The sequence below is a fragment of the Chelmon rostratus genome, chromosome 2, assembly GCF_017976325.1.
Source record: "Chelmon rostratus isolate fCheRos1 chromosome 2, fCheRos1.pri, whole genome shotgun sequence".
Classification (NCBI taxonomy): Eukaryota; Metazoa; Chordata; class Actinopteri; order Chaetodontiformes; family Chaetodontidae; genus Chelmon; species Chelmon rostratus.
Genome location: NC_055659.1, coordinates 26,989,081 through 27,009,623, shown reverse-complemented (window position 1 = coordinate 27,009,623; position 20,543 = coordinate 26,989,081). Strand labels below are relative to the sequence as shown.

The 20,543-nt window shown below is 43.8% G+C and overlaps 2 protein-coding genes across 2 annotated transcripts in view; one reads left to right on the top strand and one right to left on the bottom strand.

The window, feature by feature from the left end:
* Positions 1-6,017: 6,017 nt before the first annotated feature.
* ppp1r3db (protein phosphatase 1, regulatory subunit 3Db) lies at positions 6,018-7,374 on the top strand. The gene is made up of 2 exons (XM_041961440.1): positions 6,018-6,099; positions 6,312-7,374. The coding sequence occupies exon 2, from the start codon at positions 6,332-6,334 to the stop codon at positions 7,253-7,255; it is 924 nt and encodes a 307-aa protein (XP_041817374.1). The 5' UTR covers positions 6,018-6,099; positions 6,312-6,331; the 3' UTR covers positions 7,256-7,374.
* A 4,305-nt stretch (positions 7,375-11,679) lies between these two features.
* Positions 11,680-20,543, bottom strand: part of phactr3b (phosphatase and actin regulator 3b) — a 44,041-nt gene continuing 35,177 nt past the window's right edge. Inside the window, exons 9-13 of the mRNA XM_041959509.1 lie at positions 15,581-15,636; positions 13,839-13,900; positions 13,505-13,645; positions 12,644-12,720; positions 11,680-12,180 (exon numbers count right to left, since the gene is read on the bottom strand). Coding sequence (XP_041815443.1) covers positions 12,165-12,180; positions 12,644-12,720; positions 13,505-13,645; positions 13,839-13,900; positions 15,581-15,636 — 352 coding nt within the window. The 3' untranslated portion in view covers positions 11,680-12,164. The remainder of the gene's footprint in view (positions 12,181-12,643; positions 12,721-13,504; positions 13,646-13,838; positions 13,901-15,580; positions 15,637-20,543) is intronic.

Sequence of the window (20,543 nt, the reverse complement as noted above, 5' to 3'; positions counted from 1 at the left end):
CTGCAGGTCTGTGAGGCCTCTTATGACACTCTGCTACTGACAGACTTCCACACACACATACACACGCACTCACGACAGCCGCACACACACACTTCCTCTCCTCATGCCTCACTCTTCAGCAGCCGGGCAGCCGAGGCAGAGCGTTGGAATCCCGGTCTCTCGCGGGGCTTGAAGAAGGTCCAGGTCCTGTGAGACAAGGACATCCAGAAGGCCAGCAATTTCTTCTCGGCCCTCCTGTGCTGTCGCTCCTTCTCCTCCTTCTCCCTCCACGCCTCCTTCTCTTTCTCCTCGCTGTGCTGATGCCCTGTGTGAGCTCGACCACTCTGGAGCCCCTTCCTCATGTTGATCAGGGGAACACCGGGATGTCCGTCCAGGCTGCGAGCTGTGTGAAGGGACGGTGATGGACGGTGTGACGTCGGAGGCTTGTCTGAAGAGGCACGGCGACCGTCGTGTCTCTGCCAGGGCTTCCCTCTGCTTCCAGACGGATAGATGAGTCGTGACAGCACTCTGTGGTGAAGGGAGGGACAAGACGGAGGACAGTGTGTGTGTGTGTGTGTGTGTGCGAGGGGGGATGATGCTGCAGACGTCTGTGTATAAACAAGGTGACCTGACTGTATCAGGACACTTCTCTCTTCAGTTTTCCTCTTCTCCTGCTTTCTTCTAGACCAGTCCGGAGGAGACTGCAGTTGTGCTCTGCTCCCCCTGTCCCTGCTGTTCGATGACTGTAAGTGGGTGACGCACTCCGAGCAGCAGCAGCAGGTGCTGTACCTGTCACCAACACGTGGTGCTGCTGCTGCCTGGGAAGGACACACTTTACCCTCTTTGATTGGAGAAAACGCACAGGCTTCCACTAGCTGTCATCCCCCGGACTTTTCCAGCCTGTCAGACTTCCTTACGTCACTCAAGTCTGTTTCGGTCCTTCTGTCTTTGTTACGTAATTTGCTATTCCATATTACATAAATATGGTCTGGCACAGATGAAAATCAACACTCCATCCTACACCTGCACTGCTGTTTAGGTGTAAAAGGAAGACAGAAGGAAAACAAGTTCTGACACTTGGTTTTGGGCCTCTCCTCACTCCTTTGTTCGCACAATACAGTGTAACACATGGGAGGAACGTATGCCTGGACTGAATACTTGGCAAGACCATGTCCTCACACACGCGCACACACACACATACACACACACACCCACAAGGACAGTGACTCAGCTGAAAAGTGTCCTTGAGACATGGCTTGGAATAGGTGCTCTAATGTCTGCAGCTCCCCCTTCTGACTTCTGGTTGTAACTTGAATTGTGAAGCAACAGCTGCTCAGTATTCTTAACTGAAGGTTTATGGTGTTTGTACACACACAGAGGAGTCAAATCACCCAGTGGGACAAGATGAATCGTCTTTCATCTTCTTGAAGATCAGCTTTTGTTGAAAAAGTAACAAGTTAAAAATCAGCAGCTAGAAAGACCGGCCTCAAGGTTTCCAGGTAGAATCTGAACTCCACCACAGACATCACTAGTAACCTTTACAGCCTTTCGTAATTCCTGAACCTGTCATTACTTTACATATATTCTTGCATTGGCGTCTGTCCAAATCTGGGAGCAGTGGCTTCAGCTTCTGTCGACACGTCTCAGTGTCGGTGACGATTCACTGAAGCTCTCTATGGAGGTGAATGAGACATAACAAAAAAGGAGGAGTGATCGCCTTTTGATTCCAGTTCCTTACCATCTCACTTTCCATTAGAAATAATGGAGCCCGGGGTTATAACTATAATATATATTGGGGGGACAAATGGCACCCAGTATTCACATGTGAACCAAATATCTGTCCCAGTAAACCGACAAAAACAATAATGATTCTGATAAAAATATGAATGAAAAAATAAATGGCCAATTGCAAATATTCAAATATATTAAACATTGGAAAACTAGAATGTAAGTGTTGTCTTTTGTGTGTGTTAACAAAGGTTATATCATTGTATATTATGGTAGTTTTTCTAAAGCTAATGAAAATGGTCATTTTATGAATGGTTATCATGTTGCAACATTTTTTCTGTGCAATTCTGTGTAAAAACTCTGCCAAAAAAAATCAAGAAAGCCACACAGAGAATGAAATGTTTGAATAATCAACAGTAACAGATATATCTTTATCTAAATAATACTATTAGCATTTTAACATTAGCAACATATGAAAAAAATAAATAGCATTCGACTTGTGCTGTTAATAATGGCCTTGTTGTAGATGGTTATTTTGTGTTTGTCAATAACTGTATAATTGCTTTTTGTCCTGAGCAGGAAGAAGTTAAGAAATACTGAAAAATATGTTTTTTAATTTCTATTTTTCATGTACACATTCAGAGGGCAATAGAAGTTTAGGCACACATAATTCACTTAACTCAAACACTGACAATAACACAAAAGAGGTTGTTTTCAGGTTTGTTCCAGAGGATGTGCAGGATGTCTGTTTCACATGCTTTATAAGGCTAACATACACTATATTGCCAAAAGTATTGGCTCACCTGCCTTGACTCGCATATGAACTTGAGTGACATCCCATTCTTAATCCATACGTCAGCCACCCTTTGCAGCCATAACAGCCTCAACTCTTCTGGGAAGGCTTTCCGCAAGGTTTAGGAGTGTGTTTCTGGGAATGTCTGACCATTCGTCCAGAAGTGCATTTGTGAGGTCACACACTGATGTGGGATTAGAAGGCCTGGCTCTCAGTCTCCATTCTAATTCATTCCAAAGGTGTTCTATCAGGTTGAGGTCAAGACTCTGTGCAGGCCAGCCAAGTTCATCCACACCAAACTCTCTCGTCCATGTCTTTATGGGCCTTGTTCGTGCAATGGTGCACAGTCATGTTGGAACAGGAAGGGGCCATCCCTAAACTCTCCCTAAAGTGTTCCCACAAAATTGGGAGCATGGAATTGTCCAAAATCTGCTTTGCCTCTGAGTTCCAGAGGCCAAGCCCAGCTCCTGAAAAACAACCCCACACCATAATCCCCCCCCTCCACCAAACTTTACACTTGGCACAATGCAGTCAGACAAGTACTGTTCCTCTGGCAACCGCCAAACCCAGCCTCGTCCATCAGATCACCAGATGGTGAAGTATGATTCGTCACTCCAGAGAACAGACTGAGTCCGACGCTTTGCATTGCACTTGGTGACGTATGGCCTGGATGCAGCTGCCACATGAAGTTTGGAGGTCTGTAGCGATTGGCTCTGCAGAAAGTTGGCGACCTCTGCGCACTATGCGCCTCTGCTCCACGTAGCATACCACTATACACAGCAACCACGAGTTGCTGTCATTTCCACTTTGTTATAATACCCCTGACAGTTGACTGTGGAATATTCAGGAGCTGGTAACAATGCTGGAAATTTACAACACAAACTCGGGACTGGGCTTGTTGCAAAGGTGGCATCCTGTCACAGTCCCACGCTGGAATTCACTGAGCTCCTGAGAGCGACCCAGTCTTTCACAAATGTTTGTAGAAACAGCCTGCATGCCTTGGTGCTTGATTTATACACCTGTGACCATGGAAGTTATTGGGACACCTGATTTCAACTATTTGGATGGGTGAGTGAATACTTTTGGCAATATAGTGTATGTTAGTTTGTCCAGCATGTGATGTCAACCAGCTTGTATTAGAAAGTACAACAAAGAACATGTTGCTAGATTTTAAACCTGGCATGATACATTACGTAAATGTGACGTCTTGCAACCCAATAACACAAACTAAAAAGTAAGCTTGCAGACGTGAGGTCAGGGAGGACGTGAGCTTAACTGGATAAATTAGTAAAGAGTTAAATGTTCTATTATGAAAATATAAATGATGATTTTTTTTTTTTGTTAGTTGCGTTCTTCTTCTAAATTAACTAGTAAATTCATGTGTAGCTGTACCTTATTGCCAAGGCCTGTTAATTTTTCCCATGGGTCAAAGTCACTTTGTAGCCCTATTAGGTCACTGTGACCAAACCCTCCCCATGGGTGGACACATGTGGTTACTTTGTCAGCAGTTTTACTTCCAGGTGGCGTAATTATCTGATCATATTCCTGTTATTACAAGCCTTTTCTAGTCAGACTCTTATGCATCAGATACACTGAGATTAATGTAATGAAATAACTAAATCCAACATTTCCATGTTTTTGACTTTGACACTGAGCCGTGTTATTCAACCATCACTGACCTGCACCTGGTCCAGCAGCATGCCGGCTGTCACCATGCCCAGCCCGGCCAGCAGGTACGACGGCAGCACCTGGAGGCCGATCACCCTGGATGACTCTCTGGAGGGAGTGTGGAGCTTCTCCTCCATCCTGTCAGGACGGCTACTGCTGCTGAGACTCACGTCTGGTCTGCACAGCTGCCAACTTTCTGTGCTCATTCAAAGCCAAGTGCTGCCAGCTGGAAGAGCCTGATATTGTTTGTCTTTTCAGCCTGTCAGCCTGCCCTGCCCCGCTACCCCCTCTACCCCCATGGTCACTCACATACTTAACATCACATACAGATGCTGTTATCTTTTCGATTACTGATAACAGTTCAATTCATTAGTATGAATTTAAATATTTCATTTTTTTACAGAATGAGCTACTTTTCACCACTGATCCAACATTTTTATCAGTATTAAGACCTCAAGACGTCTCAACTCGCCACAAAACACAAATTCTGCTCTGAAAAATATGACCAGGATGATAGAGGACCTGTAACACCAGCTAAACACTATTTAATCATTTAGACAGATTTAAAATGAATTACTGAATGCTCCTGTTTCACAGTTTTAACCCTTACATTCATTAATTTATACATCAATAACAATTCACACACACAGTTTGCTACACACTGAATTTATTTAAAACACAGAATTGCAGCAGGAACTGGTCCACCCTTCTCCCTCTCTTCATCCCTGTGGCACACAGCTCTGTGTCACGTCCATCCTCTTTGTCTTTGTCGCTGAGTTTCCTCTGCTCTCTGCCATCTCTTCCTCTGGGCTCCATCTCTGGGCTCCCTTCACTCTTTCTCATGCTTCTGACTGATTTAAATAAACATGTAGGTTAAACTTTTATCACTGTAGAGACACATGCTTAATGCGCTCCAATCAAACACAGATTAATTGAGAGTGACAGGCATACACATACTCCATTCCACTTCTATGTTATAACATCCCCCCCCTTTTTTTTTTTTTAACCAGAACATTGCTGTGACCAAACCATGGCTAACATAAAAAGAGAGAAATGGCCTTCAAGAGCAGCACCTCAGTGATTCAAGTCAAGACCCAAATGGGCAGTTTCAAATCACTTCTCATGATTAACTGAAGTAATTCAATACAAGTGGAGCAAAGAGCGTAACTACAGTTAGCTCTGAGCTAATGTTATAATAACAGGACTCATGCTAATGTTAAAACATGAACAAACCGACTGTGTCAAGAGAAGACAGGAGGTAAGAGAAGTTGTATAATGTCATTTTCATTTGCCACTTCTTCACCACAACCCAATAAATCCAACACTTTTCTCTCCTTTTAGCCCTCTTCACTCTCTGGTTGGTGCTGGGAAGGTATGAGGCTACACAGCAGGTTATCGAAGCCCAAATCAAATAATATGAGATACCTATGGGATATTAAGTCAAAATCTTTCAATTAGTGCTTTATATCTCAGTACATATCAATATGTGAGCGCTTCCCTGCAACACAAAGTCTTCAAAGTCAATTTACAGGAATCTGTAAATTAAAAGTTTGAGGTCTGACAGCAGCTTTCATGTCAGTAACAGGCACTGCCCACTACTACCTGCTATAAATATTCACCCTACACCTCCCATCCCCGCTGACGGTCTCATGTTATATGTCAAGGGCTGAGCTCCGGTGGGGGTTAACTCAGCGGGTCTGGTTTTCGTTGCAGCGACGGACTTCTGGCTTCATGTGTTATTTATGAAGTCTTCTTAAGATCTAGATCACCTGCTGATGGTGGCTTGTGACAGATTCTTTTTGTTTTTTGCTTTAGATGTTGTGTTTGGTTTCCTGCAGAGTGCTCCTGGCACTGCTGGCAATGGCAGGCTCTTGTCTGTCATCTGGTGGCAGTTGGGTCAGTAGCAGCTTTACTTGCAGACAGGGAACAAGGTCAGTGCAAGAGGGCAGCTCAACAACAGAGCACACAAGGTTTGGTCACTCTTGAACATGTTCAGCATGCAGCAACGTTGCACTGTTTTGGATTTGAAGTGTTTGACTGATGGTCTTGTCAAATAATTGCAGTTTTGCTTAGAAAGTGAGTGTGCAGGATATTTGCATGTACAGTTTGATTAGATTATGCACTGGTTGGTCTGTTTCTCAAGGTGTGTTTAATGTGACGAGCATGGCCGGGGCTTGTGAGAAAAGGCAGCAGAGAGGTTCTGGCGAGCGGAGTGGGACCCAGCCTCAGTTCATCAGTGGCTCCAGTAATGGATCCACCACTAAAAGCACCACCATCCGCCTTCGGGACATTTATGATCCCAAGCCTCAGCCTCCCAAAGCCCCAGTCCGGATCCGCCCCCCAGGTCCCAGAGCTCCCCCAGTGAAGGAACTCAGCTTAAAGCACAGCTTGTCGAGTGATCCTCCAACCAAGGCGATCATGAGGAGACGCGCTCAGTCTCTTCCTTCATCAGCAGAGAGGAAGAAGGAACTTAGGAGCCTGCAGGTTCGCTTCGTGGACTCACTGGGCCTCGAGTTAGAGGAAGTTAAAGTCTTCAAGGTTCAAGAGCACCCCCTGATACCCCACCATGTCATGTTCAGACTGCTGATGAGCTCTGAACTGGCATATGGGAAGTCATTGGAGCTGTCCCTGCCTTACTTTAAACCATGTTTCCCTGAGAATATGGGAGCTCAGCCAGACTTCCTGAAGCGTCTCTGCACTCAGAGTGTGTGTCTGGAGCAGGTCCTGTGTTCAGAGCAGGGGATAACAGGCACCATACAAGTGCTTAATTTAGCCTATGAGAAAGAGGTCACAGTGCACTACTCTTTCACCAACTGGAGAACACTCACACAAACAACAGCATCCTGGGTATCAAGCGGGTACCGTGCCGAGTGTGAAGCTCCAGAGACAGATGTCTTCAGATTTCGTTTGCCTGTCCCACCCTTCATTTTGGAGCCAGGAGCCATTTTAGAGTTTGCCATCTGCTACCATGTAAAAGGATCTACTTACTGGGACAACAACAATGGACACAATTACAAACTGTCGTGCCACAGCTACAAGGTGACTGTGCCGAGGGAGTGTGAGGACAGCATGCTGCATTTTACCTGAGTGTCCACACGGGGGAGCTGGAACACCTGCACAACAGGAACTGTTACTTAGTTTTCTTTTTACTTAACAAGTGATGGAATGTAACTAAATACATTTACTCACTGCTTTGTCTGACAGCTATAGTTACAGACAGCTATAATTTGACACGCAAAATATATGAGCAGTTTATAAAATTTGTACTGTTGAGTAATAAAGAACCCAAAAATGTATAAGGTAGTTAGAATGAACTTCACTAAACCACTCCAATGTTAAAATGTTTTAATGCACATTTGCTGTAAGGACATTTAGCTGATAATACTTCTACACTTCTTCTTAAATTACATTTTGAATGCAGGAGATTTTCTTGTAATAAAATATTACAGTGCAGTAATGTTATCTTTACTTACGTAAAGGATTTGAATTTTTCTTAATCCTTGGATTAGAATATGCTCTAACCAGGAAAAACTAAAATGAACAGGAATACATCAGTGAAAAAAAAACTGCTTCCTTTTTGATTTGTACCAAATATGTCAAAGAGAAGAAGGATTTACAGAGAGTCATAAAGGGATGTAATGAAACCTGAGACATTGTACTAAAATTCGTTTTTTTTTCTTGTATTTCATACAATGGTTCTTCATAAAAACTAGTCTGCATTACAAAACAGCTTCTAATTGATGATTATGGTTTGTTATAATACATTGGTATGGGTACAGTGAAAACATCTGCATAGCTCAACATCTGCTCAGAGTCACCTCACCCTTAAAGAGAGATGTCATGAGTTTAGTAAGGGGTCAAGCTCCAGTAACACAGGATCCTACATTTCCCATAATGCACTCAGAAGTTGCCAGAGTTGAGGCTTCTCCTCTGTTAGGGTAAACTGATCTTCCTGTGTAAAATGGGCGGAGTGCCCCTTTAAAATACTCCAGACTGCTTCAAGTCCTGGAGGGATTCCTGCATTCCTGCTGGGCTTTTATTTAGATTAAGTCCCTGCCACCTCTGTACAGACCTACCAAAGAATTTGTTCATTTTGCACTTTAGCAAGTCTGGTGACCCCATTTAATGATTGACAGTCTGAGTTAGACAGACAGTATTGTGGTATCTTAACACAGAATATGCACAAGGTTACAAATCCATATTCTTTGCTGATTTCACCCAAATGGAGAGGACTTAATGATCTGCTGGCGACCCGAGCAGCTTGTTTGTTGTTACTGCGTACTTCTGCTATGATCAACAGGGCTTGACCTCATTCTTCTGGAGCTTGTTTTGTTTTTAGAGGAGGATTACAGGGAGCAGTGGGACCCTCTCTGCTGCACTGTGACCAGCTCCCTTAGATCCCCGACCGCACTGACCTTTCACTAAAAAGTTTCCACTGATATAAGAGGCCAGATTCCAGAGAACTTTCTGGCAGGCTGCAGCGATTGGCTCATAGGAGGGCATTCTTCCATCTGCTTTAGTCACTGAAGCTGTTAGCGTGCTTTAAACATGATAGCCGCTATCTGGAAACCCACAACATTACTGAGCCTTAATCCATAATGCAGTGAGTAAAGGCACACGCCGTGATGAACAAAAATAAAAACACATGAAAAATATTCTGCAATAACTCTTAAACAGGTCCTTAAATACAACTAAACTTCAGTTATCCTCCCTGCAGTTATTATTAATGATTTGTGTAAGTCAGGCCTATGCAGTATTTTCCATTATGATCTCTCGATAAACAACAACAAAAATGTTGTCCTTAAGAGCGCATGTGACTGACTATAATTATAATTTATGATTTAGGAACACTTGCCATAAAATGTGCATGCACATTGGTAACTGAAGTGCAACTCCAACCAGTCACTCCAGGAATGCTGACAGATCTGTCATTTGAAGCAGTCAGGTGTGGCACTGATGGGACACTAGATGGCACCATTGCTGAAGATCCTCCATGTTTCATTCAACATGCAGTAGATGTGTAGGTGTATTTGATTTTTATCACTAAAGGTGGTGGAAGTTTTCAGATTCTATAAGTAAAAGTAGCCCTGCAACAATGTATAAATACTCTAATACAAGCAATGCATTCAATAGAATGTCCTGTCACACGTTATTAGATTTGATGCATAAACACGTAAAAATAATGTTAACATTGTTGGTGTTTGATCTGTAACAATGCATCACATTTTAGAAGATGGTGATATGTTTATTATGCAAAATCTTAATCTGCAAAGTATCATAACTAGAAACTATAGCTGTCAAATAAATGCAGCGGACTAAAAAGTAGCAGTTACCTTTGAAACAGGAAAGAAAAAGTGAGAAGAAACCTAACATGGAAACACTCAAGTGAAGTACAAGCAAATGTAGTTTGTAACCATCCACCACTTTGTCTCTAAACCTCCCACTATTTGAGATCCATGCAACATAAATGTGGTTTATTTTTCCTAATTTTTCCTCTTATTTTAAAGCTTATGAATGCATTACTGAGCATTCTGCAAAACTCCATCCGCCTTTAGAAACATTTATAATCAATCGGTTTGGAAAAGCAACATGTGACATTCTGCAGTCACACTCCCCAGACAAATGAGTGTTGTATTCAGGGCTGTCAGAGGGCTCTTCATAACCTGGCAACCCTTTGCTGTGGTCTCTTGCACTTGTGGTCTCTTGTCCCTAATGTGAGGTGCAGTGGATAAAAGCATGTGCATCACAATAAACTGCAAAAATGGTCTTCAGTATGTCCTCTGCACTTGTTTCCCCTCAGCCTTTTACAGTTGACTAGCTCAAACATCCCCTCTGTTCTCCAGGGCGGCCTGGGTTTCATCGCTCTTGCATGGTGCTCGTTTGTGTGGATGTTCTTCAGCAGTCTTGGCTGTCACGCCGGTCTGTTGTTGGGACACACGTCCATGCTGCCTCGTAGCGCTGTGTCTTTATTTGGGGCCGTCATCTTGTGCTTTTTGCCGGTAGTTATATAAGAAGCCACCATATTAGGAGCCAACATGATGCTCAACTGTGACGTTTGCTCCGGGGACCGGCTGGGAGTGAAATGCAAAAATTGATGCAACATTAAGAGTCCCTGCAATTATCATTATCATCAGTTACATCATTAACACATCATTATGGCCTGTGTGTTTTGCAATAAAAGAACTGTGTCGCTTGTAATATTTGTTCATTGTTAGCCTCAAGCGTGTGACTGATGTCCTCATATGAATACTTATTTGTAGAAGCATACATGTGGTTGAAAATAACAGCTCTGTGTGCTCAGAGAGTAACAGTGACGTTGTGTATTGCTCTTATGCAATGATGCTAAATTACTGGCAAAGTGTTTTTCAGGAATATATGGAAAAAAGGGCATGGTCCAAAACATGATGGGATTTATAATCCAAAGCCTATTTTTGAACCAGAAGGTCATCACGCTTACAGTTGGCTAAAAACTGCTGAACATATGTTCAGCGTGTTGGCCTTCATCGATCGGAGGGATACCCTGAAGGCAGGACATCCCCCTCACACCTATGAGAGCATCCCTTGTTCCTCCCACGCACCGCCTCAGGTTACTGGCCGGCGCTGGACCGGACTGACCGCCGTTGGGTCCCGCAGCTCTCAGCCAATAGCGGCTCGTGTCATTACTACGGACAGCGAGCGGTCCCGCAGTCTGGTACAATTTAAACTGGAGCTGCCATCTGCTCCTCCACAAGCGCCAGGACGGACGTTGTGACTCACATCACATGCACGCTGATGTCAGGAAAGAAGCTAAAAACCGCGCTGCCGATCTCACCATGCCGGACAGGGACGTCACCGAACCAGGGTTGCTTCTGTTTTTTCAAATTTCATATTAGGCAAGAGGTTTCTACCTTCTGAAAGAGGCTTTGCAGTGACCTCACGTGCACCTAGTGTACTTATCATTTTAAGTACTTATCAGTTTGTGTAGGAATAACAAGCTCAGGGATAAATTTGACGCCACACCACAGTAAGTCAGACTGTTTCTCTCATTCTTGTTTCTCTGCCAGTGTGACGCAGCAGCACAAATACTTATCAGATCAACAACTGGCTCCAAATTGGACAAATGCAGTCAGGTGAGCTTGTTTTCACGAGAGGATTACTAATCTTCTTAATACCCTAAAATGATGCCTGTTCTCATTTGTCAGAGAACAACACTGGGCGTGATGAGAAGAAACAGGTCACTGCCTGCATTTGTAAACTGACTGCTGCCTGATCTGATGAAGGTGAACTTCACTTCATTATCTGCTTACTAAAGCACAAACACGTGAGAGAAATCTCAGATTACGGCCCATTTATGATGTGTAGTCAGGAGTGCCATCAGCCTAATTCTCTCTACAATATCACACATCTCTGCTCTGCCATGATGCTGGAATAGGATTTGAAGAACACACCAACATCCCACCGTACACAAGACAAGCAAACAGTTAGTTACAAATTGAAAACCTGTATTGTGCAGACAATAAATAGTGCTTACAAAGGGATTTTTGTCTTATACACAGACAAGGTTTCTGTTTACACTGCTGATATGAAACATCATCAACTGAATCGGTGAGACTCAGACACAGCTCGGGGATGTGACTACTGATACTGGAGTGGGACTGGTCGACTCGGTCACATGCACGTTCCCCCTCTGTGGCATCAAAAAGTACGTCGTTCAAAACAGTCTGTTTACAAAAAAAGAGTCTCTGCTTGTCTATGGCGTGTACATGACCTTGATTCTTCCTGCTCCTCCGACAAGGTGAAGTGAGGGTTAAGGTCATGTTCCTCTGAGCAGAAGTGGAGCTTGCTGCATGCGTCCCCATCTACCGGCAGCTCCATTTCTAGAGACATAGCCTCCAAGGTTCGCTGGACACAAATACCAGGACACCCACTGACTGTGGGCCAGGGCGCTGGAAGACTCCGTGCAAGGTCTTCACTGACAGAACCAGATCATCAGCAACTCTTCACAGAAGAAACCTTGCTAAGGCCGGTGGAACCTGCAAGGGGGAAAAGAGGGGGCAGTGTGAGCGTGGGCTAAAATATTCACATGCTAGGGTTTCATCAATCAAGTTCTATTATTAGCCCAATGGACAGTGCTCTTAAAAGCAGCCAATGGCCTCGCCTCAAAAATGGGGTCTTGCGTAAGCACCACCCCGGCTAATTCAGGTTTTTTTTAGCTTAAGACAGTCTCGATATAAGGCAAACGTAAGCTAAATATATGCGGACATTTATTATAGTGGAGAGGTGGTGAAAAAGGGTGCACCTTTCTCATCTCAAGGGGCCTGCTTGCAGCTAAATTTAAGGCCGACTGCAGGGTGTGCACTCATTGATGTGAGACTGTTGGATAATGCACCTTTGAGTCTTTGCACAATGTCACACTGACCCTCCTAGACATCATCCACTAACAATAAAGCAGACAGAAAAAGCAAAAAGGAGATAATGATTCACGCTCAAACCCACCTTGTCAGATGCTTGCTCGAAGAATGAACTTCCATCTCATTACTTTTGAACTCGTTCAGCTCCTTCCGTATCGCTGCCTGCGGAACAAAGGCAACAGCAAGCGTAAGCCCAGGTGTGTCCCCTCATACATCGATGCAGTCGCTCAGGTGGCGGAGCTCAAACGAGGATGTTTTGAAAATGGAGGAACATCTGTCGTTCAGGCGCAGTTTATGTAATCTTAAATGGGTTTAATGTCAAAGAAAAGGCGGCGCTGATGTTCAAGCACTGCCGGCATTAACCCATGTTCACCCACACAAAGACAGACAGGGTTCCTGCAGGGTTCACCAAGTTACACTGAACATATTTTAAGACCTTTTTAATACCACGTGATGCAACCTAATGTTTCATCATTAGAGCTTAGAGTATGATGAAATTATATGACATGGTTTCAGTCCTTCTCAGCAATGATTTAATCATAGAAATGAATACAACCTGGACTTGGACATGTGGCAGAAGATGGATGGACGGATTAACCAATGAAGAAAGATTACTTTATGAAGTTCATTCACAGGCTGACTAAAATCTTCACTTGCCCATTATGAGACAAGGCACTTCCTGGCTAGTATGTAGGTGAGATGGTGCTGACTGGAAAATGAGGAAACAGCCTCCTGCAGCACTCTCAGTTTCATAAGTGTGGAATGTCTCCTAACAGGAAACTGAATTGAAGACTTTTGAAAACCTGCAGAAACCCTGGAGAGATGCTGACACGGGTCACTTTCAACCAAACACGCCAGAACGCACCCAGGCCACAGAATCAAACTCTTGCACTATTTTAATATATAAAAGGCCAGTGTTGCTGATCTCAGGTGGTTTTTTAGCTACCTTGTCTGCAGCTGACAGCCTGGTCCAGGGCTTGTCAGCCCGTCTGTCGTAGTCCTGAGCTTTGGCCACTTCCACATAGTCACTGAAGCGAATGAGGATCTTTCTGTCCCGCAGCTCGTCCACCGTCGGCCGCTGGTTCAGCTGGAAGATAAAGATAGCTGTGAGCCCATCGGCTTATCGAGCCCGGTGATAGAAAGCAAATATTAAAAACAACAGCAGGTTGGGTATTAAGGTTCTGTGTTGGCTCGTTGACAGTCCCTGCGAGGGCTGGTGCGTGGCTCAGATGATATTAAAGGGAGGGAATCTAAGGAAAGTGCTCAGATCAGCCGCCTACCTTTCTGTTGAGCCGCTGTTTGATTTCCCTCCTCTCCTCCTGCTCTGTCTGGTCATTTCTTTCTGTTGACAAAAAAAAGACAATTACTGTAACCAAAAAGCAAAAGTCAAAATCATTTAATTACACCAACTATAGTTCCATGGAGATCAAATGGGAATCACTTTAATCAGGACTATCTGTGCTTTTTGGAGATGCTCAGTCACTGTAGCCAAGCAAACACACTGTCAGTGTTTATATCATGGGGCTGGACAGGTGATGAAGTCTGTGATTAACAGAGCTAATACATCTGACCCTCTTCACAATCAATACTCCTACATGAGTTGGTGTGTAACTGTGCTGAGGACAGGACTCTCAGACTGACTTTAACTCCGGATCAGTGCTGAATGTGAGTTAGAGAGTGAGACGTGGGCAGATTAGAGCGCTAACAGGATTTATCTTTATTAGATATGGCAGAGAGATCACTTCATTTATTTTTAATCTCTCTCCTTTTTTCACGACTATTTTTTCGAGCTATCCGGCAGCTTAAGAACGAGGCTGGCACCTGTCACAGTCTGAGTGTATTTCACTCTGTGGGTGAACGCAGCACAGCAGGAACACATGACTCGATCACTTGTGTTTGCTTTAAGCTTGTGTTTCGGAGACTGGGGGGGATGAATGTGTTGTGTCCTGTGTGTGTGTCCTGGTTGCAAAGGGGCGTGTTCAGCGAGAACACATGTTCCTGTGCAGAGAGAGACAGGGTCAGTGACGAATCAGACAGCTGCTCAGAGCTCACAGGTGGCCCGTCTCCACTGGAAGACACAGTCCACTACAAAAGTGGGACTTCATTCCTCTCATGGCTGTTTCATAAATGTCCTGTACTGTGAGGACAGCTCGGCCCATTTCACAGACTGAAGTGCTACGATCTGACGCCTTCTCCCTGCAGCCACAAAGCTATTCTTCTGAATAAAACACTGTCGCCAGTGCAACAGGGAGTTTAAGTCATTAAGGCTTCAAATAGGAGTTCAGATCCACTCCTGTGAACATTCTTCTGCAAATATGTAAAAAAAAATAATGCATTCATAATATCAGAAAATACTCCGCAGCCAAAAGTAACGTCTCCAGTTGACTCCAAAGATATTCATTTCACAATTATGTAAAACAAAAAAAGTTCATCCTCATGTTTAAGAAGTTGGAAGCTTCTCAGGAGAATTTCTGGAGCTTTGGCTCGATGACTAAAACTATCAACTGATTATTAAAACAGATGATCTTTTCCCGTCATCCACTAATTGATAACATAAATAATAAATAATAATAATAACATAAATCTCGGCACATTGTAAATTTCATTGTATACAGTGTTAATACTCATAATTTTTTGTATCTATTGTTAATTTAATATTTTTACACTATTAAACTTGTTGTTCAATCTTTGTTTTTTTTAATGTATTTACTTTTTTTTCCTATGCAAGAACACTGGGTGCAATGTTTAAACCGGAGTCAAACTCCTTGTATGTGCACACATAATTGGCCAATCAAGCCGATTCCGATTGTAATTATTTCGGCTGTAGAAATATTCCAAAACGACACAACAATCCTGAGTTCAAACAATGTTATAAAACAGTGTGAGCGTCTTATTTTGAAATATCACAGTCGTCTTAAATCACTTTTTTAAACGGAGACCTGAACTATAAAGCCAAAATAAACTGTTTGTTACTATCATTATTTTTGGCTTCGTGCAGCCCAGCGATGGTTGGACTACTCACGCTTCAAGATGTTCCGGCTCTCCAGCTCCTCCACGGCCGGCCTCTGGCTCAGTCTCCTGCGGAAAAACACCAGAATTACGTTCTGGACCATCCTTCCTCCTCCGCCGCTGGGGTTTCTTTCCTCAGTCCCCTTGTCTCAAAGTCTTTGCAGTCTTTTTTCACCACTACTAGCACTTTGGATGCTTGGGCCGGTGCGCAGAGCGCCAAGATCCGCACATCCAAAACGCAAACACCGCGTCCCACCTCGAGTCCAAACAGCGGCTTATTTTGGTATTATAACATGTTAGGCTCCACATCGGGAAAAAAGAATTCAGGCTGCGCGCTGAATGTCACGCGTTAGAGCCAGATCAGAAGGAAACAGGGAGGCTTTCCCTTCAAAAGAGCGGCTCGGGGGTTTTCCTGCTCCAGCAGCGGCGAGAGGGGAAGTTTAGAGAGAGGAGCGTCGGCTGGAGGATGCTGGGCGCTCTCAGCTGAGCTCTGAGTGGACGGAGTGGTGCAGCACAGCTTTTTACCACATGCACAACACTGATGTGAAGGGGTGGGACCGAGGAGGAGATTCCCCATGCGCGCGCACAAAAGCGCGCCCGCACAGACACACTAACTTGCTGCAGCACTGTGGGCTGCATAGTAGCCTACTGTTACCAGAAAGTATGAGCAGGCTTGTAGTCAAGGCACACGCACGGTGTAGTATGTGATGTGGTAATACGCCGAAGGTGGTTCATGTGAAAAAAGCAAACACAATATGTGTTATTGATCAGCAGATGTGAAGAGTCACATGATAATGACGGGTAGCCTAAATATTTAAAGGCTGCTCTGTTCAGAGTAAGACTGCAACTGATTGTTTTTATTATCTGTCTGTCAGTTATGTTCAGAATAAATGTCAGAAAAAAGTTTTAAAAATGGCCATCACAGTTTTCCAAAACACAAGTTAACATCTATAAAAAACTTAGAGCGTCTAACAGTCCCAAATGACATTTCATTTACAAAGATATGATCCATAGAAAAGATAAATCCTCCCATTTGAGAACCTCAAACCAGCAAGTGTTGACAAATGGCTCCACTGGTCAATCGATTATGACGACTGATCGATTAATCAATTCATCATTTGAGCACTGACAAGGACTGGAGCGTGTCCACGCCGGTGTAAATGCAGTCACATGGGCAGAGAGGAAATGAAAGCAGACAAGAGGCCCAGCTGCTGATACATTAGTATTTATGCCTTAACTGAACGCAGCCTACGTGTTGAACAGGACAGGGAGGTTTAATCAGCCCCACATTTAGCCTGTGCTAGCTCTCAGCATTCCACACCACCTGAATTTTAGGATTCTTCACATGGCTTTCCAAGATAACGCTCCACCCCACCCCCGACACACCCACAGCCCCTAATTTAGCCACACACCTGTCAAGACAGAAACCTCTTCTATTGGCTCATAGGAAATATATCTTGAGCTTCGTGCCCCATGTATTTTATAAAAAGTCAAAATCCCTTTCCTGTTCCCCGGATTATACGTGTGATGTAGACAAACTGATAGTGCTGAAGTAGGATGGCAAATGGATGTTAGAGGTCCAGGCAAATAATGCTAAACAGAGTAAGACACTTGACGATATTAAGCTTTACTACAAGAAACAATGTGACATAAAAATGTGTAATTTGTGTGAATTTGCCAGGCAAACTGCAGAAGCTGCTCTCTGCAGGTGACAGGCTACTGGTAAAGCTAATTAGCTTAGCAGATCTCAGTAGCTGCCATTGTAGCTTTTGAGCCTAAACAGCAAAATAGGGACATTTAATTCAGCTCTGGGCAGTAAATAATTTGAATAAAGGTTATTTCCTTTAACAAAGTCGTTAAAATAGAGAAAAATCAGTCAAAAGTACACAAATAGTGCAGTTTTTAAGAGCATTCTGTCAACATTATCCAAAGTGCAGAGGGTGCAAGAGTGCAGTATCAGCAGTTTTTAGGTGTGGTTTCTATTACAATGATTATTGGGGTGAAATAATTCAAAATGCCATGAAAAGAAGCCATTACAACTTTTCCATCTGTTATGTAGTTTGTCAGGCAGCCTGAAAGCTTTAAACTAAGCCTGAAAGCCTTAAACAGCTACTGCTGTTTGTCTTCGGAGGGCAGAATTAATCATAAGATGCCCCGATGTTACCACGTTCACTACGGTGATGCAAAGTGTTGCTGATCACAGTGCGAGTGCGTAGAACAACCTTTCCCTGAATAGGTTAAATAAAGATAATTAGTCACGACTCACTTGGGAAAATAATGCTAGCTTATAATGAAAAAAAGACTTTTATTATCAAGCAGAAAGGGGTCAGACCACAATGTATTCACACTCTAACTGTTGGGAGCTGAAACTATGATTCACACCAGCAGCAGGGACAATGCACGGCAGACTGGGCGAGCAGAAAATTAGATCAGATGTTGTTCTGACCAGCACAGGAGCTTAAAGTGCTGACCGAGAGAGGGACATTACATTTACTGGGAACAAAGTGTCTTTTTCGGAGCAGGACAACCCCCCATTCTCCAAATGACTAAGGCGGACACAAAGTTTTTTAGTCTTGGTTCACAGCAGGGAAAGATGTCACCAACTTAAGGTTGTCAAAATGATCCCTGAAGTACTTTCTGTACCCTGGAATTGCTTTTTACGAGTCTAGTTAAAATAAATGTGAGGGGAATTTTTCTATGTAGGCATCTACGCTATAAAATGACTTTACAAAGGACTGATGGTTAAGTACAATCTTTAAAACCTCAAGAACAACCCAAACTCACTTCTTTTGACTGTGTTCTATTTATTATTGTAATTGTCTTTATTTAGGTCTATCATCTTTATTTGCCTCAGCCTTACTGTCAATAATGGACAAGAATGTTGATAATGATGATGTGGAATCAGCTTTTAAAGTATTCTATAAGGTAACAAATGCACTCAACACATTTGTCAGACATCACGGATGCACACAGTGTGTTTTGGTGAGAAACACTGAAAAACAGAAACATTATTTGCAAGAAAACTGCAGGGCAGCTTCAACATGCATGCTTCAGCTTGCGGCCTTCTTTTTCACTGTCTGTGTTGGAGACCTGCTACATTTCTTGGCATATTCCCAAACTCATCTGTTGAATGGCAGACTAGCTTGAAACCTGTCTATTGTGTTTTGTCCACCGCAGCCAGCCTCTCTCCTTAATGACAGCCTGCAGGGCCAGCGTAACATTCACATACAGTATGTGAGTGGAAGTCAGAGTGTGTGACTGTTGAAAATTATCTGGACACTGCGTCGCAAGGGACTCTGAGTTCTGACATCCCGACTGACAAAATACAAAGAGGCCACGATTATTATGGAGCATTCAGGTAAGAGCTCAGTGTCTCAGGTCAGGTGAACTAATGTGTTGTCAGGCTTGTGTGTCTGTGATACATCTTCTTTCATTTCCAGGTAGTATTTTGAGAAGACACAGGTCAGACTCTGTATCAGCAGATGCTTAATATTAAATTTAGTCAAGAAAACTTGATTGGACATCCCTACTGCTGGTAGTTCACAGTAGCTTTAATTGCAGGTCTGTTACAGGAGGTGAACGCAGCTCTCCTGCATGAAAGTCAGGTGTTGGCACCCAGAACGTTGGCACTGAACATACACATGATGATGCCCTTATGAGTTTTAAGCATTTTGTAATATGTCGTGGTGAAACATTTTGCTGACAGCCATAATGACCCAATTTGTATTCAACTTCGAATCAGCTGAGCTCAGACTATGACAAAGACAAAATCGAGAAAAACCTTTTTAGAAGCTGAAACATTTCGTTCACAGCCGTGAACATAATGACAGGGCGGATGGCACCTCGAGCGCAGATCTAAAATAAGCCTCCTGTCCTGTGACAGCTTCAGCTGTAACTGGGACCCACGGAGGACTTACAAAACAGGACCACAGACTTGGCAGTATTGAAAGCTGAGGGGAGTCAATGTTCTAAATGGAGCAGAGCCATAGCAGGGTGTGTGGTCTGCAGCGGAAAACATTTCAGGTCAATAGCGTTTGCCTCACTTCACAGAGTGAATCAAATCTGCTGCAGCCACACTCTTTAACCCAACAAGGCTGCATCAGATGTCTTTTACATTTGAAAATGTAAGTGCTGTGGATTTACCGCAAAAACAAAATCCAAATACCATAAAAGGCAGAGTGAGTCAGCCTGTTTCTATTTTGCCAAACAATCCTATTGGGCCTTTAGTCACAGCCTCCTGCAGCGATTTGCGCTTCACAAGTACTCACCCACTCTTCTTGGTCAGAGGTAAAAGTTCCTCGTTTGTTGGAGAACTCACCAGCGTGTCAAAGCAATGAGCTGCCTGTAAGAGCAGGGGCTGATGGGAATGTCAGCCCATGAAAAGTGGAGGAGAATGGGATGAGTCAGGCGCCACGGGCCGGGCGGCGGCCCGCTACTGCCCACTGAGGTGTGTCCTAATTCCTGGCTCCTTCCCCTCAGTGACAGAGCCCGAGGACAGGGGAGCCGCAGTCGGACGTGGAGTCTAAGTGAGACCAGGGCGGCCGGGGGGTGAGGGGTGCAGGGAGGCAGTTGGGGGGGGTAGTTGCCAGGAATAATTAAAGGAACCCTCTTTAATCGCAGCCTACCAGAAGCTTGATGTTTATGTAACTTAGTTGTGGTTTGTTGTGTTTAAGTGTTGACCTGGATGTCTCCCACTGTTACTAGGTCACATGAATTTGAAAGAGGACAATGCTGCTTGGATATACAATATATTCATACATGGATTGGAAATATGGATATATAGTGGTGGACAAAAAGTCCTTTTAAAAGTCCCTCTGTTCAAAGGATCGCTATGCTATTGATGCTAGATGAATGGGACACATTCAAAGACTCAGACATTAAAACCAAGAATCAATTCTTCATCCAGCCAGTTGTTTGTCTCCGAGGCTTTGCCCTTTACCACAGGTCCACAGATCAAGTGGGGGGATCATGTCTGG